This window comes from Phyllobates terribilis, unplaced genomic scaffold (genome assembly GCF_046119375.1).
Source record: "Phyllobates terribilis strain yellow unplaced genomic scaffold, ASM4611937v1 Scaffold_11__3_contigs__length_659146591, whole genome shotgun sequence".
NCBI lineage: Eukaryota > Metazoa > Chordata > Amphibia > Anura > Dendrobatidae > Phyllobates > Phyllobates terribilis.
The window spans coordinates 397,469,483-397,488,286 of record NW_027362771.1 but is presented as its reverse complement, the minus strand read 5'-3'; the positions used below and the strand labels follow the sequence as shown (position 1 = coordinate 397,488,286).

Genomic DNA, 18,804 nt, shown 5'->3' with positions numbered 1-18,804 from the left:
TGGCTGTAAATGTCCTTTAGAAATGCAGCTATTACATTTTCTTTTTTCTCAAAGAGGTCAGAAGATGAATTCGTTAAATCGAGTTCTTCCATTGCGAGCTATGCACCACTTCTTAGAATGCATGTAGTTTTAGCTCATCACATTAAAAGTAACCTACTCCAATAATTATGAAAACTGGCACTTTTAGACGTTCTGATAATCCTAGGAACGCCCATTTCCATTTATCATCACGTCTAAAGAGGCCAGCAATCACCTGCCAAGCAAAGCTCTCTCATTGGGTGCAATGATTTTTAAGCTTGCTTAAAAAGCAACATTCTTGCCGGCACATCATCCTGTGTAAACAGAACAGGGCTACCAATAAAACGATATTCTATGTGCACCAAAAGATCATATTAATTGTGAGCGCCAATGGGGACAGTGCCAATAATGTCTGTAAATTGTCTGAATTGTTGTCTGCGGAATATGTTGGCGCTATGTAAATAAAAAGATTATTATTATTATATTAGCAATGGTTCTGTGAGCATACACTGATTGTTGGCACATTTAAATGTGCCTTTAAACATGCAAACGTCAAACAGAGCTGGAATATTTATTTGCAGAAGTTTTTGGGGTACTCGACATTCAGTCTAAAAAGTCTGGAGGGAAAATTTTAATTACAATAAAAAAAAAAATTAAAATCTGTGAACTCCACTATGTTGACAGGCCATCTTCAAAAATCAAAGCAAAAAAAAATAAATCTAAACTGGCCTACCATAAGTGATATTGTGATTTATTTCTGCTCTTCGTAAGGATTCATCCAGTACATCATAAATAAGCTGGCTTGTCCTAATAAAGAAGAAAAACATGTATTTATAATGAAATCTTTGAAACAAAAATGATTGCAATATCACACACACAAACACATACTGACTGTGCAATGTGTTACATACAAGTCTTGCCACTAATTTAAGAATGTCTGGTTAAAACCAGGCACAAGTGATCATCTGACATAACACAGATAAAAGACCATCACTTTGGCACGACCTTTGAACTCAGATATCTAATAATCTCCACAATTAGAGGGATGTGGACCCCAATAAATCACAAGATCTGTCTTCGATGTATTTTCTCACTAAGTAGATAGTAAAACTCTGCACATGCTGCTGGCTAATAACATCCTCACATATGTACAATAACATGCTTTTTCCCGGGCGCAATCATGATTGTTTTACCCAGGGTCATCTTTCCCTAGTAGTTTCAGGATCCTCAGGAGCTGGATCTGTAGCCAGGGTGCGGGTACACTGTGATAATTGAAGTCTACAGGTAGTTTTCCTCCAACCACTTGTTTCAAGATGGTCACAAATGATCCTGTTAGATCCTTATATGCAGATGGGTTTTCCTGTGCAGAATTACAGACATCAGAAAACAAAATACAACAAAAGAAGCATTCAACCAAAATACATTTCTCAGGCGCTTCATTGGGGGACAAGGGAGACCAAGAGTGTACGCTGCTGCTACCAGGAGGCTAACACTAAGAATTACCACCAAAGAAGAAAAAAAAAAAAAAGTCAGCTCCTCTTCAGAAGGCTATGCCTACCTACTGGCAGGAAGCTATTCAGTTCATCTTGGTCACTTAGGAGGCAGACACAGGGACACAGGTCTTGATTTTTTAGACCGGTTTCTGCCAATGTTTTTTATTTTTTTTCTAACCTTCTTTTCTTGCCTCTTCAAGATAGAGAAAGAGAGGAGAGTAGTCCCTCTAAAACCCCAAACCATGAAGAGCACAGTCTGAGGGGTCAGCAGTATCCGCTCTTGTCTGGATGGTAGGACGATTTCTTCACCCAACGTAGTCGGCGTTCAGGCACTGGTGCAGACAATCCTTGTTTTAAGTCTCCTGCCTGGCTCACTTCCCAGAGTCTGGCACATTGCATGGAGGGAAAACAGAGCCAAAGACCCAGACAATAAAATTAATCAGGCCTCTTCAGGACAGGTGAGAACATCTCCCCACATCCTGCTGCATTGCACTAGCTCCCAATGCACATTCCTCTGCAGCCTTTGTCAGTACGACTCTTTCCTCTCAGATATCTTCTGTCTTCTCCTATATTAGCAGGACCAGATGTCTGGTCTTCCAATCCAAATTCATTCCGACAACACCACCGCCATGGCATACATCAACCATTAAAGAGGGACTCTGAATCGTCAATAATGTTAGAAGTCTCACAGATTCTTGACTGGGTGGAACAAATAATCCAGGCAACCTCAGCGATCCATAACCCTGGAGTACACTACTGGGTTGCAGACTTTCTAAAGTAGCGATGAACTAAATGCAAGAGTGTCTTCTGCACCCCACCATCTTCAATTTGATATGTCTGCAGTGGGGCACTTGAGACGCAACCACAGAGTGCCCTGGTTCGTGTCTACAGCTTGCGACCCTCTAGGGATCGCATCACATGCTCTGGTAATTCCATGGTCTCAAATTTTCCCTCCCTTATCGGTTCCCTCCTCTACCTTTGCTACCCAAGTTGCTTAAGAAGATCAAGTCACAAGGAATCCTTGCCATCCTCGTGGCCTTGGGCTGGACCAGAAGATCATGGTACGCAGATCCCTGCATCGACCAGACCTACTTCTCCAAGATCCCATCTTGCACTCAAATTCTCAGTTGCTCAAATATGACGGCACAGCTGTTGAAGCCGCAGTTGTGCAGACCATGATCAAGGCACAGAAGTCATCCTTGTCTTGTATCTACCACCGTAACTAGAATGAGTTCTTCCGTTGGGGTGAATCTCACAAGGTCACTCCTATGTTTTTTTTGTCTACCATCTTCTCCTAATATTCCTACAATCGGGTCTTAAGTCCAGATTAGCCCTCATTTCCCTCAAGGCTCAAGCCTTGGCCCAGTCTATCCTTTTTAAAGAGCACCTGGCTTCTAAAAGAACTTTTCTTCAGGGTATGGCCCTCTTTGTTCCTCCTTACTGCCCTCCCTTGGATCCTGATTGCTATCACTTCTATCAGGTGAGTTTCAGAACTTGCAGCCTGGTCCTGCTACTCTCTTTTTCTTGTCTTTCTCCTGGACAAGATGGTGTTGTGTCTAGTACCTTCATTCATTCCCAAACTGATTTTTTCCTTCCACCTTAATGAAGATATTATTCTACCCTCACTTTCTCCTTCTCTCTCTAATCCAGCAAAGAGATCCTTACACGGTTTGGATCTGGTCAGAGCTGTGCGTCACTAATTGAAGGTAACAAGCCTTCTTCAGACTGCATGTTTCCCATTCCAGAAGGAGCTCGCTGAGGTCTCTCGGCCTCTAAGGAGACCATTGCTTGTATGATTTGGTCTGCCATTCTGGAAGATTATAAAGCGCCCCCACCAGGTATCAATGCTCATTCCACTCAGGCAGTAGGGGCTTCCTGGCCTGCCGACAAGCCAGGCTTCAACCTTGGAGTTTTGTAAAGTTGCTACTTGGACTTCCGTCCACACCTTTTCAAAATTCAACAAGATTCACACTTTGACTCAGTGGATGCGAGCGTGGGCAGAATGGTGCTGCAAGCAGCAGTCACTAAAGTCACTACCTGAGGGATTTGCCTTACACATTCATATATTTTCCCACATTTGCGATGTCCCATGGTTTTCTATGTCCCTCAATGAAGAGCATGAGAAAGGAGGCTTGTTGGATTAACCTTGAAATCCCTTTTTCATAGCCTTCATTGAGGGGAACACAGCACCCACCCCTTTCTTCTTGCTGCCCCGTTGGGTGTGTGTAATTTTTTCTGCTTCTCTTAATGCTTATGGCCAGCAAGTGGGTGTAGCCTGCTGAGGAGGAGATGAATTTTTTTCTTTAAGGTTGCAATTCTTAGTGTAAGCCTCCTAATGGCAGCAGCGTATACCCATGGTTTCCAGTGTCCCTTAATGAAGGATACAAAAAATGGATTTTACCATAAGTCCAAAAACCTTCTTATTAACACGTTGTAAAAATGAAGATCTTTTTACCTTTATGACTTGTAGGTATATGTGTAGAGAAGCCGCCATGACACCAACATCCCTGTCACACAAGGCCTTCCTGAACTTCTCATGTATGTGCTGTACTTGCGTGGGTGCAATGAGGTAGAACTTATACAATGCCAGGACAGCTTTCCTCCTCACTATTTCTCTAGAAGAGAAGGGTAAAAAAAATGTGTCATTTATCATCGAAGAGAATCATTAAAGGTCTTCTTCTATTATTACTACTAGATGGCCAAACTATTTCTAGAGAGAAGGTACACACACATCTCTAATAGGTAGAGCAGCCATCGGATATTTTAGGTGTAGCTCTTCATCTCTATGTGTACGTGTCTATGCAAAAAACAGTCAGCCGACAAGATTGTGGCAGGGAGAAGACGCCGGGGACGTGCCTTGGGCTGGTCATCTGAGACACATGGTCCACAGTTGGCTTTTCCAACTAGGTTTTATCTGAAGTGCCACAGCATTTCAGAGTAAAAACCTAAACGGCTGTAATAACACAGTGAGTGACTGATTCATGGTGCCGGTGGTTCACCCTCAGATTGTAATAACCAACATCTCTCCTCCTGGTAATGTTTAACTGACCGGCCTCTTCCTGTACATGAAACCTGTCAATCAAGCAAAGATGGACAAGGAGAAGCCAGAGTTGATGTCTCAAAGAACCCAATATTTTTTTTAAAACTAGACTTTTTTTTTTTTATTATAAGGTTTCCAGTTAGTATTTTATGCTGCCTGGAATAAGGGCAGCACAAATGTAATAATAGGTTCCCTTTTCCAGATTGACAAAAAACACAGCAGAGAACAATTGTTCTGGACGGACAGCATAAATTAATAATTACTAATAAATATGATGCACTAACAAAGTGGTGGCGGTAAAGAAAGTGTTATAATGATTTTACAGTCATGGAGCACAGCTGAGTGTAAGTCATTCTTAGGCCGGGGTCACGCGGCCATTGATTCTCTAATGCGAGAGAATCAGCCCAATTATGCTAAAAAACTCTTCTCGCATCACAGGTGCAGAGTAGACAGAGAATTTAATTTCTCCATAGTCTCTGTACACAGATGTCGAACTGGACCCCAATGTCTCACACGCACACACAGACTTGTATGGGGACGTGCAATCAGATTCTCGGATGCACCCACAGCATGCTGCGATTGTTTTCTCAAGCCAAATCAGCATGAAAATTAATCGCAGATCTGAGCTGCCCCATAGTATAACACTGGACCGAGTGCTATCCGATAAAACCGCGGATAGCATTCGGCTGTGGTATACCCTCGTGTGAGCAAGCCCTTAAAATGGATCTCAGACTTACATCCTATCTATGAACATAACATTGACGACTAACAGTCTGCCATGTGAGCTTAGAAGCTTAAAAGGAACCGGTCACCTGCAAAATCACAATCTACCATTAGATATAACTGTAAACTGCAGGTAAATAGCATTTAAATAAAGTTACGCTGGTTTACTGGAGCAGCGGCAACAGGGAGAAAATGAAGTTATGTTCTACTGTAGAGGTTTATTTCCAGTCATCAGACTAGTGCAGGGAGGTGTGACAGTCACCGCTCACCAAAAAGTGAGTGCTCTGCTATCATTTCCTTGCACCATGATAGAAAGCCTGCTTTGTAGTATGTGAGCAGAACAGGCAGTCAGTCAGTCAATGTGCAGGGAGAGATTACAGCACACTCACTGTGTAGGGAATGGTGACTGTTACACCTCCTTGCACCACCCTGATAACAGGACGTGAGTGGCTGCAGGGAGAATATAATGACATTTTCTCCCAGTAGCTGGGTTTCCAGTTAAGCATCCCTATAGGATTTAATGTTATTTACTTGCAGATTACCACTGCAGGCAAATTGTGTTTTTGGAGATGACATGTTCCCTTTAACCCTTTCTGACATGATATGTCAGCAGATTGCCACAGCTGACACCCGGTGCTATGTGCTGGGAGCGGTCCCACACTGCTCCCAGCACATTAACCCCTGAAATGCTGCGATCGGAGTCGATCGCAGCATTCCGGTGGCAAGAAGAGGTAAGGGCCGGTACTCACCTCCTCTCTGGCGTCAAGTGGTGTCTGTGGCAGGGTCCTGTGGTTGTCATGTGACCCAATGTCGTCATGACGACTTCCGGGTCACCTGACACCAGGAAGATACTGTGATCGTGCACTGCGCATGATCAAAGTATCTTCTCCCTCTGCAGAGCTGACAGCCTGTATAGCACAGGGATGGTGCTGCATCTCTATGCTATACAGGCGATCAGCCTGCAAAAAGTGAAAGTCCCATAGTGGGACAACGTGTAAAAGTTAAAAAAAAAAAAGAAAAAAAAAAAGTAAAAATATTAAAGAAAAAAAAATAATCCCCCCCCAAAAAAATATATTGTACCCATCAATAAATCGTATTATGAAAAAAAACACAAAAAAAACACAATAAAAGTACACATATTTGGTATCGCCGTGTCCAGAACCTATAAAACGGTCCCATTAGTTAACCCCTTTAGTGAACATGGTAAAAAAAATAAAAAACAATGCTTTATCATCATACCGTCAAACAAAAAATGGAATAAAACGCGATCAAAAAGACGAATGTAAATAAAAATGGTACCACTGAAAACGTTATCTTGTCCCGAAAAAACAAGCCGCCATACAGCTGCATTAGCTGAAAAATAAAAGTTATAGCTCTCAGAATAAAGCGATGCAAAAAATATTCTTTTTTCTATAAAATTGTTTTTATTGTGTAAAAGCGCCAAAACAAAAAGTAACTGTATATGTGAAAATGGCACCAATAAAAACGTCAACTCATCCCGCACAGAACAAGCCGTCACATGACTTTGTCGGCCGAAATATGGAAAAAATTATAGCTCTCAAATTATGGCGATGCAAAAACTAGTCTTTGCAAAAAAAAAAAACGTCTTTAAGTGTGCGACAGCTGTCAATAATAAAAACCTGCTATAAATCTGTAATCGCACCGACCCAAAGAATAAAGTCGTCTAATCACTTATACGGTACGAGGAAAGGCGTAAAAAAATAAAAACTCTATGGTTAGGGTTGTGCTAGGTATTTTTTTTAAAAGTAAAGAAAAATAAAAAATGATGATATGGCGACCAGTGTTGAGCGCATGTTCTCGCTACTTGAGTTTACATCGGGTGCTCGGGTATGCACCGAGTATCGCGGGTTCTCAAGTGACATGCTCGAGTCTCCGCCCCATATGCTTTGCGGCAAAAAAAAACAACTGGCGGGGATTGCCTGCCATGCATGAGCATGTGAATCGAGCACCCGCGATACATGGTGCATACTCGAGTACCCGATGCAAACTCAAGTAGCGAGCACTTTCGCTCAAGATTAATGACAACTTATTCAATATGATGACCTAATGTTTTCAAATTCTGTCGTACCTCTGGGTTCAAAATGTTCACTATACCCCTTGATAAAATCCTTGAGGGTCTAGTTTCCAAAATGGAGTCACTAGTGGGGGGTTTCCACTATTTAGTCGCATCAGGGGCTCTCCAAACGCGACATGGCATCCGCTCTCAATTCTAGCCAATTTTGCGTTCAAAAAGTCACACAGTGCTCCTTCCCTTCTGAACCCTGCCGTGCGCCCAAACAGTGTATTTTCCCCACATATGTAGTATCGGCGTACTCAGGAGAAATTGCACAAAAGATTTTGGGGTCCATTTTCTCCTCTTACCGTTGTGAAAATAAAAAATTTGGGGCTAAAACATTTTTGTGGAAAAAGTTTGATTTTTTTATTTTCACGACTCCATGTTATAAACTTCTGTGAAGAACATGGGGGTTCAGGGTGCTCACCACACATTTAGATAAGTTCCTTGAGGGGTCTAGTTTCCAAAATGGTGCCACTTGTGGGGGGTTTCCACTGTTTATGCACATCAGGGGCTCTCCAAATGCAACATGGTGTCCGCTAATTATGCAAGCAAATTTTACATTAAAAAAGTCTAATGGCGCTCCTTCCCTTCCGAACCCTGCCGTGCGCCCAAACAGTGGCTTGCCCCCACATATGGGGTATTGGTGTGCTCAGGAAAAAATTTACACAACAAATTTTGGGTTCCATTTTTTTCCTGTTACCCTTGCAAAAGTAAATAAAATTGGGGTCTAAAGTAACATTTTTGTGAAAAAAGTTAAATGTTCATATTTTTCCTTCCACTTTCCAAAAATTCCTGTGAAGCACATGAAGGGTTAATAAACTTCTTAAATGTGTTTTTGAGTCATTTTTGGGTATTTTCTGTCATAAAGGCCCCTCAAAGTCACTTCAAATGTGGTGTGGTCTCTAAAAATGGCTTTGTAAATTTTGTTGGAAAAATGAGAAATCGTTGGTTAACCTTTAACCCTTATAACTTCCTAACCCAAAAAAATTTTGGTTCCAAAATTGTGCTGATGTAAAGTAGACATGTGGGAAATGTTATTACCTATTTTGTGTGACATATCTCTCTGATTTAAGGGCATGAAAATTCTAAGTTTGAAATTTTCAACATTTTTGCCAAATTTCCAATTTTTTCACAAATAAACGCAAGTCATATAGAAGAAATTTTACCACTGTCATGAAGTACAATATGTTTTTTCGTGATAATCTCAGAATCGGGGAGATCCGTTGAAGCGTTCCAGAGTAATTACCTCATAAAGTGACAGTGGTCAGAATTGTAAAAATTGGCCTGGTCATTAACATGCAAACCTCCCTCGATGGTAAAGAGGTTAATGCATGCTGTCTTGTCATGGAGTCTACTATATTACACATTACAGTATGCACTTAGCCGATCAATGCTTAGACCATTGGAGAGCATTTGAATTGGTCAGAATCAATGGTTCTGAAAAAAATAATAATAATTTGGCGTACATTGTGAAAATGTTGCAATTTTCAAAATTTGAATTCTTATGCCCTTAAATCAGAGAGATATGTGACACAAAATAGTTAATAAATAACATTTCCCACATGTGTACTTTACATCAGAACAATTTTTTAAAACAATTTTTTTTGTTAGGAAGTTATAAGGGTTAAAAGTTAACCAGCGATTTCTCATTTTTCCAACAAAATCGCTTTTTCTTTCTTTAGTGACCACATCGCATTTAAAATGACTGAGGGGGTCAATATGACTGAATATTCCCAAAAGTAACACCATTCTAAGCACTGCACCCCTCAAAGTGCTCAAAACCACATTAAAGAAGTTTATTAACCCTTCAGGTGCTTCACAGCAATTTTTGGTTTGTGAAAGAAAACAATGAACATTTAACTTTTTTTCACAAACATTTTACTTTAGACCCAATTTTTTTTTTATTTTCACAAGGGTACCAGGAGAAAATGGACCCCCAAATGTGTTATGCAATTTCTTCTGAGCATGCAGATACCCCATATCTGGGAGGAAAACCGCTGTTTGGGCACAAGGCAGGGCTCAGAGGGGAAGGAACGCCATTTGACTTTTTGAATGCAAAATTTGCTGGAATAATTAGCGGACGCCATGATGCATTTGGGGAGCCCCTGATTTGCCTAAACAGTGGAAACCGCCCACAAGTAACCCCATTTTGGAAACTAGACCTCTCAGGGAACTTATCTAGGTGTGTGTTAAGCACCTTGAACCCCTAGGTGCTTCACAGAAGCTTATAAGGTAGAGTTGTGAAAATGAAAAAAAAAATATATCACATTTTTCCAAAAATGTTGTTTTAGTCCCAATTTTTTTATTTTCCCAAGGGTAACAGGAGAAAATGGACCTCAAAATTTGTTCTGCAATTTCTCATAAGTAAGCAGATACCCCATATGTAGGGAAAAACTACTGTTTGGGCGAATGGCAGAACTCAGAAAGGAAGGAGTGACGTTATGGAATGCAGACTTTGATGGAATGGTCTGTGGGTGTCATGTCGGGTTTGGAGAGCCACTGATATAACTAAGCAGTGGAAAACACCCACAAGGGACCCCATTTTGGAAACTAGTCCCCTCAAGGCCTTTATCTAGATGTGTGGGGAGCTCCTTGAAACCACAGATGGTTCACAAAATTTTACAACGTGTGCGTGGGGAGCAGTGACCATTCACTTTCCTTAATAGAACGCACACTGTACCCGCAGCGCGGCTCCTGCTGCAGCGGGCGGTCATGTGTGCCCGCTATTAAAGACCATGAATATTCACTACAACCCATGGGAGTGGGTAGTAGTGAATATTCATGGTCTTCAATAGCGGGCACACAGACTGCAGAACGTGGGGAGCAGTGACTATTCCGGCACAGCATTGCACAGTGTGAGGGCAAATGGCAGTTACGTCATGCGCGGCTCACACAGTGAGATCCCTGTCGGCAGTAGAGCAGGACGCAGCGGTGATGCAGAGGAGGGGAGTATATAATGGTTTCTTTTTTTGTGTGCAAGATGATGGGGGATCAGGGGGTGCCAGGCATACCAGGAAGAGGGATATAGGGGGCCATACATACCAAAATGAGGGGTGCAGGGTGCCATACATACCAGGAGCCGCGCTGCAAGTACAGTGTGTGCGCTATTAAGGAAAATGAATATTCACTGCTCCCCACGCCCATGGGCGTGGGGGGCAGTGAATATTCATTTTCTCTAGCAGCAGGCACAGTGTAGGATGCAGCAGCAGGCTACTGCCTCCTGTGCCCCGCTCCTCCGCCAATGCAGCTACCCCCACAGCTTACATATATCGGACTATAAGACGCACCCTCCACAATTTGAGGAAAAAAGTGCGTCTTATAGTCCGAAAAAGACAGTAGTTTTTTTTTATGTTTTGGCGCTTTTACACAAAAAAATATTTTGGGAAAAAATATTATTTTTGCATTGCTTTATTCTCAGACCTACAACTTTTTTATTTTTCGGCTGATGGAGCTATATGGTAGGTTGTTTTTTTGCGGCACAAGATGATGTTTACAGAGGTACCATTTTAATTTACGTTCGTCTTTTTGATTGCATTTTATTCCTTTTTGTTCGGTGGTAGAACGATAAAAAACTAGGCAAAAACTATGTTTTGTTTTTTTACGGTGTTCACTAAAGTGATTCAATAGTGGGACAGTTTTATAGGTCGAGTCATTCCGAACGCGGAGATACCAAAATGTGTGTACTTTTATTGTTTTGGATTTTTTTTTCATAATGCGCAGTGCGCATGATCTTAATTTCTTGCTAGTGCCTGGTGACCGAGATGTCGAAATGACGACATCAGGGCCCCGGCAATGACGTACTCTCCCTGCTTGCTAAATGCTGCAATCGCAGCATTCAGGGGGTTAAAGTGCCAGGAGCAGTGCGGGCAGAATCAGCTGACACCCGGCGGCGATAACGCGTGTACAGCTTCTGTGCGTGCAAAATCGCCATGACGTATCCATATGTCTAAGGTCGGTAAGTACCAGACGACCTGGACATATGGATACGTATAAGGTCGTAAAGGGGTTAAAAGTTGAGACATGTAAGTCCCGCCAGTCACGTTGGTCCATGCACCTTCAGAAGGTCTTGAAACAGGAACAAACCGGGGCAGTGCCCAAAGAAGGAGTCAGCAAGTGTTTTAAGTCTACACATCAACAGAACACATATACAGAGAATTTTTCTTACTTTGAATGATGCAGCTTGTCTTCGATGAGCGGAAGAGCAGCAGGAATCATTTCCCGGGGAAATATCTGACTCACAATAGTCAGTGCCATGCACATCTCCACAAGGTTGGTGCTCTGTAGATCCTGTGAGAGGGCATCTGTGCTTTACTTCTTAACATACATAGTATAACATATAATGCTGAGACTGTCATTACATTTGTGACAGTTTGCAGCTCAAGGTACACTCAAAAATAGGACTTTCCCTTTAAATTTAAAAATATGACTTAATTTTAATATATATGACAAGACATTGTACACAGCAGAAGCCACTCACAGACTTCAATAGAAAGCCATCCATATACAATTCACTTTTGAGTCCCTCTGGCAAATAGCTCATTCTCAGGAGGGTTGTCAAGATGGAAAAATCCCTTTAAATCTAAAACTATGCAAATATTCTTTTCAGAGAGGAAGATGACTTGAACTCTGGTGCCACCTGTTGGAATCCTTAAAGTCAGTATTAACCCTTTAAAGAGCCACACCATATGACTTAAGATAAAAAGTAAGACCCAGACAACTCCATTTGCAGACACATGTTTTGGGGTGATTGCCCCACATCAGTGCAAAGCAGGAGATCTGATTTGGCTAGGCAAGAGGCTGGTTTAAGGGGGAACGTTTCTTCTTTTGTAGAGTGCCAAGCAGGCCTAAGAACACTTATAGTTCATGCAATGCTTCTCTGGCTAAAAACTAGTATCAGATGTTTCAGTGTGCCGACAAGTGACCCCTTTTTATCTCTGACACATACGAGAGGTCATTTAAAACAGTAAAACTTGATTTTACCTTTAGAACAGTATTTACAAGCAAAAGCAGCAATTCATGGTTTTCATGTAGAAATAATGACACTGCCAAATAGCCTGCAAAAAAAAAAATATATGGATATCAAGATCCATAAACAGCAAACACAATTAAAGTATTTACATTATGTCTCTCACTATTAGCACATGCTGATGAATTGCCGTCATGGTCAGGAGCAACTCATTGAGCCACTGTAAACTACTGACTTTGCCAGGGAAAGATTAATGTGGTCAGGCATTCATCCTGCAGCAGCAGTTGCAGAGAGAATCTAGTCTTACACTGTGGCCATTCATCCTTGTAGTTTTAGGATTGCTTGACCCTTCTAGAATGGGAGTCGCTTCTACACAGCAGATATTAAATTTGGCTAGAGGAGCCCCTAAGTGATCCTTACTAGCATAAAGACAAGGGTTTTAAAAATGGTGCTGCATTTCTAGTCTCGAAGTAGCAAGAGAACCTGCACTTGTTTCATCTATTCTAATCGCCACCACTATTAAACTCAAAATTGCCCAGCGACAGCCCCGAAAGCTGAAAGATCTGGAGAAGATCAGTATGGAGGAGTGGGCCAAAATCCCTACAGCTGTGTGTGCAAATATGGTCCAGAACTATATGAAACGTTTGACCTCTGTAATTGAAAACAAAAGGTTTCTGTACCAAATATTAAGTTCTGTTTTTCTACTGTATCAAATAATTAAAATGCATTTTAGTGCACAAAATAAGTATGTAAAAATCATACAATGTGATTTTCTGGATTTTTATTTTTTAGATTCTGTCTCTCACAGTTCAAGTGTACCTACGATAAAAACTACAGACCTCTCCATTCTTCGTAAGTGGGGATACGTGCAAAATAGGCAGTGTATCAAATTTACTGTACGCGGCCGTAGGTTCGGGTTAAAGGGAATCTGTCACCCCCTGGGAGATTTGAGACCTCTAATATGGGCATACAGCTTATAGAAAGGTAAATCTATACATACTTGTATGGCCCATAGTAGAGGTTTGCTTGCAGTGAAATGGAGTTTTATAAAATCTGTTTTCACATGCTTGGCGTCCCCCGGACACCAAGAAATCCCTGCCTGTTTATTTAGTATGTCCTCTCCCCTGCACGTCATAGGGCCCTGTGATGTGCACTGGTGTTGCTCATTTCCCGCGCATGCGCAATGCGATGCTCACATCAGGAGCGCTTTGTTTTTCCTCCCGGCCCGTTTGTCTCTGCACTGTTGCGCCGGGGAGCCGAACACTGCGGAACAGTGCAGAGACAAATGGGCCGGGAGGAAAAACAAAGCGCTCCTGATGTGAGTGTCGCATTGAGCTAGAGATGGGCTGCACTGGGTAGACTGGCATGTCACTGGGTAGACTGGCATGTTATCGCTACAGTAAACAGGAATGGAGGGGAATTTATTCAGTGAGATCCCGTTTTATTGTACAGCATTTCCCCTTCAAGCTTTAACCAATCTTGGAAAATCCATTAAAGACAAATATACAAATGGAAGAGGTTTCCCAAGGATTTATAGCAATTTTCCTCTGCCTTTTTCCTAGAAACATCAGTATTAAATTGCCTAAGTCCCTACAGAACACCAAGAGAAATATTAAAAGAATATTACATACCGACACGTTTTTCAAGGAGGTTTCCTTGCTGAGCCAATTTGATGGCGTGAATGTACCCAAACGAAGCTTCATAGCCCAGCATTTCACAGTAGATCAGTCTCACCATGCATTCCTTCATCTGCCGCTGCCACATAAATACAGAGTGTAGATTAGTGCCAATATCACAACAAATCACTTCTGCTATTAATACAGTCAAAACATGAACTTAACATTCTGAATATTGGGTATATTACTACAGAAACAACCTGTGACCGACTGCTGGAGAAGGAAGAGACGAGCAGAGCTGATGGAGCTGGCATTGTGCACTAATGCTCCAATCCAATAAGGCATTTCATTCTCATGATCGGTGGAGGTCCTGGGGGTCTGTGCTCCATTCTAATCAGCAATGCAAGAGTATTATTCTCAGGAATAGTAGGACATCCAAGTGGTCCGGTCAGTAGGTGGTAACTTACCATGGTCCTTCATTATCAGAAAGTGACCACTGATAAAAAGATACATTTCCAAATATAGTATAGTATGGAAATCTAGTTAATATTTTATTGTATAAGAGCAGGTTCCCTCTGCCAAGTGAGTGACACAAATTTTGGTTTTCGCACAATTTGCTGCTTCAGTGTTTTTCGATCTTTAGTCAGATAATTCTATGGTTACTGAAGTACAATCAGCATTTCATAAGATTTTAACCATTTATTGACAAATACATCAAACTTAAAGGGGTATTCCAGTTTCCAAGATCATATCCCAATATGTAGTACGTATAATAGTAATAATAATCATCGTCATCATCATCGAATATTAGAGTTGGAAGGGACCTCCTGGGTCATTTAGTCCAACCCCCTGCTCAATGCAGGAGTCACTAAACCATCTCAGACAGATGTCTGTCCAGCCTCTGCTTGAAGACGTCCATTGAAGGAGAACTCACCACCTCTCGTGGCAGCCTGTTCCACTCATTGATCACCCTCACTGTCAAAATTTTTTTCTAATATCTAATCTGTATCTTCTCCCATTCAGTTTCATTTCATTGCTTCTCGTGTTTCCATGTGGAAATGAGAATACAGCTGATGCTTCAGATATTTGTAGACAGCTATTAAGTCTCCTCTTAGTCTTCTTTTTTGCAAGTTAAACATTCTCAGATACTGTAACCGTTCTTCATAGGACATAGTTGGCAGTCCGCTCACCAACCTGGCTGTTCTTCTCCGAACTTGCTCCAGTTTTTCAATGTCTTTTTTAAAATGTGGTGCCCAAAACTGGACACAGTATTCCAGATGAGGTTCGACCAAAGAGGAGTAGTAGGGGATAATTACTTCACGTGATCTAGACTGTATGCTTCTGTTATTGCAACCCAGAATTGTGTTTGCCTTTTTTGCTGCTTCATTACACTGTTGACTCATGTGCAGTCTGTGATCTATTAATATACCCAAGTCTTTTTTGTCAAATACCTTCAATTAGAAATGTAGTATAGTTTTTCTGATTCACTGTCTCTTTCCTCACTGCAAGACCTTAGGTATCCATGGTTACGACCACTGATTTTGTGATAGCTAGTGGTCGTAACCATGGATATCTACCTAAGGTCCTGCAATGCCTGCGCAATAGCGAATCAGAATAACTTTACTATATTTCTAATTGGAAGTATTTGCTAATATTATTATACCTACTACATATTAGGAAAGGATCTTAAAGGTGGGAATATCCCTTTAAAGTAAAGACTCAATATTTACATTACTGTTCCTTATTTTTCAAGACTATTCCCTGTTAGGCTAGATATTAGCTTCTTGACTAAATCCTTGCTGATGACAACCTATTCTTGCCCAATCAGTGTTTGCAGTTTATCACAATTTCTGTGTTTTTGTTTATGCCCCCACTTTTTGAGGATTGACTAGAGGGATGAGATCTGTGGAGTTTCCAGGATCAAAAATTTCAATGTGTTGTTCTCTAAGGCACTTAATTCACATTTGCCTTGTGACACTGTGCTCCATCATGTTGGAAAAAACATGGTTCACCACCAGATTGCTCCTGGATAGGGATGAGCGGACTCATGGAAGTTCGGGTTCAACTGAACTTTAGTTCGAAGTTCGGCTTTGGTACGAGAACTGTACCCGAACTTGAACCCCACAGAAATCAATGGGGTCTCCCTCTCGTAAAGCGGACTTCCAGTAGAAGTCCGTGTATGGAGTTTAGCCCCAGACACTAGATGTCAGGTACAAACCCCGAATTTTGCCGTTCGGGTTCGCTCATATCTACTCCTGGATGATTGGGAGAAGATCCTCTTGGAGGATGTTTAGAGCTCATTCTTTATTCATGGGTGTGTTCTCAGGAAAAATTGTGAGTAAGGCCCTGAAAAGAAGCCCCCACACATAAATGGTCTTAGGATGTTATACTATTGGCATGGCACAGGACTCATGGTAGTACTCATCTTTTCTTCTCTGGACAATCATTCTTTGAGATGTCCCAAACAGTCTGAAGAAGGCGGCTTCATCAGAGAAAATAACTTTAACTCAATAGTCTACTGTCCAATCCTCGTACTTCCTGCAAAGTTATTTTGTCTAAAGCAAAAGTTTTAGGCAGATGTGAAAAAATATTTAAAAAAAATAGAAGTATTAGGCCACGGTCACAAGTTTAGTATTCGGTGAGATTTTTACCTCAGTATTTCTAAGCCAAAACCAGGAGTGGGTGAAAAATGTAGAAGTGGTGAGGAGTTTCTATTACACTTTTCCTCTGATTGTTTCACTCCTGGTTTTGGCTTAAAAATAATGAGGAAAAAAATACTCACCAAATACTGAAAGTGTGAATATGGCCTTAATAGTTCATTTTTATCAATTAACAAAATCCAACACAAAGTCACAATATAAAAATCTAAATCAAATTTGCGTTCGCCTCAAGATTTTTGGCCATGACTGTAGACTGTCATTGATCATTTTGAAGCATTATATACAATGAGTATTTTGCTCTTTCAGCGAGAGATAAGCAGTCTGTGATTATCAGAAAATAAGCGTTCCTAGGGAGACACGGTGTCAATAATTGGCCTGTGTATATGCATCTTAGATAGAGGTTAGCCAGCAGCTATTGCGCCCTCCTCTCTGGGACACATGCACACTTGTGTGTGCGCGATTGAGGGGAATGGCAGGGACATAGCTTCTGTGGGAGCAAAAAGATTGGAAATGTTGGAATCCAACATGCCTGACCCTTCTTTCCCTGACCTCTATACAAATTAGACATTCTCCCTTTCCTGACAAAATAGATGTGACATTTAATGTGGACACATCTATAGAAGAGAAGAAGCGCAGTCAATGAACGACCGCGGCGACGGGGAAAGCGGCAGCCGCGGCGACGGGGAAAGCGGCAGCCGCGGCGACGGGGAAGGCGGCAGCCGCGGCGACGGGGAAGGCGGCAGCCGCGGCGACGGGGAAGGCGGCAGCCGCGGCGACGGGGAAGGCGGCAGCCGCGGCGACGGGGAAGGCGGCAGCCGCGGCGACGGGGAAGGCGGCAGCCGCGGCGAAGGGGAAGGCGGCAGCCGCGGCGAAGGGGAAGGCGGCAGCCGCGGCGACGGGGAAAGCGGCAGCCGCGGCGACGGGGAAAGCGGCAGCCGTGGCAAAGGGGAAAACGGCAGCCGCGGCGACATGCCAGGAGGACTGTAGTGAGATAATACATATATGGAAGGTTACCAGGGTGGTGGTAGGTGAAGACACAGTGGTTTTCAAGTTGGCAAGTTCTTGCTGGATAAGCTTTTCTTCCTCCTAAGAAATAAACACAGGTAAGTAACATTAACTGACACATAACAGTGATCAACTGGAAGAAAACTACAACTCCCAGCATGTACAGGGAGCTGCAGGTGAGAGACCAGTCATGTTATGCTCCATAAGTGACTGTCAGTGGTCAGGCTGCACACACTCACTATGGATGATAATCTGCAGGGCACAGAGAATCCATCTAATCAGGAATATCTATGGGCAGACAGTCCCAGTAGAACATCAGGGACGACAGACAGATTATATATATATAGGATACGTCCATACACAGCCCGATACAGACATATAACACACAGATACACAGATGGCTAATGACAGCCCTGCACAGCAGCAGCCCGTACCTGTCTGGAGCTCAGCCCTGTTATACTCCGGATCAGGCTCCCCAGTTTGGAGCTGGGCCCGGGCGCCGGCTCCTGCAGGAGAAGTCCCGGCAGAGCGCTCAGGGTCCGCTCCACTATCTCACTCATCATCCAGCTCCACACTCACAACAACAACCGGCATCATCCAGCACTTCCGCTTCAATTCAACACAACACAACTTTATTCAGCGACATCACTATACGCAATGACCGCACAGCAGACACTAGATGGCGCTCGTCTGCTGGCACTGCGCAGTGTGTCGGTGTGACACAGATGACGTCACGTGTTCTGTCACTGTAGTGACGAGCAATGCGAGGAGCTCCGTCTCCAGCTGTAGATAAGGCTACAGGAGCAGCGCCTCCTACTGGGGCAGCAGCAGAAAAAATCACAAAAACTCCACAACTTTATATACAAAGGGGAAATGCAAAAATCAGAGAAGCACACAGCTTTCATAATGGTGGAAGGCTGCGTTCATTTCCCCACTAATGCCACTACACAGGCAACTTTGCTGTTCAGGGGTCTGGGAAAGCTGAATGCTAGGAAGTTTTTGTCTATATTCACATGGAGAGTTGTTTTTTTTTTTTAGCAGATAATCTCTAAGGCTATGACCACAACCCCAGAGGAAGCCCACGCGAAACGCTGACACGTGGCCTGATACAGGGAGCAAATGGCTGAGCTTTTAGGGATTTGTTCTCTGACAGTTTTTTCTGCTTTGTTGTTACTTCTTACCTTGTAATTCAGTGATTTATAGTAA

General features: G+C 42.5%; 1 protein-coding gene across 2 annotated transcripts in view; it reads right to left on the bottom strand.

The window, feature by feature from the left end:
• AP4E1 (adaptor related protein complex 4 subunit epsilon 1) overlaps positions 1–18,266 on the bottom strand; it is an 80,285-nt gene extending 62,019 nt beyond the window's left edge. For both annotated transcript variants that reach the window (XM_073653043.1, XM_073653045.1), the window contains exons 1-8: positions 18,033–18,266; positions 17,608–17,679; positions 13,949–14,072; positions 12,332–12,405; positions 11,517–11,638; positions 3,967–4,126; positions 1,212–1,378; positions 752–825 (exon numbers count right to left, since the gene is read on the bottom strand). In XM_073653043.1, the coding sequence (XP_073509144.1) occupies positions 752–825; positions 1,212–1,378; positions 3,967–4,126; positions 11,517–11,638; positions 12,332–12,405; positions 13,949–14,072; positions 17,608–17,679; positions 18,033–18,161 (922 nt within the window). In that variant the 5' untranslated portion in view covers positions 18,162–18,266. The remainder of the gene's footprint in view (positions 1–751; positions 826–1,211; positions 1,379–3,966; positions 4,127–11,516; positions 11,639–12,331; positions 12,406–13,948; positions 14,073–17,607; positions 17,680–18,032) is intronic.
• Positions 18,267–18,804: the final 538 nt, after the last annotated feature.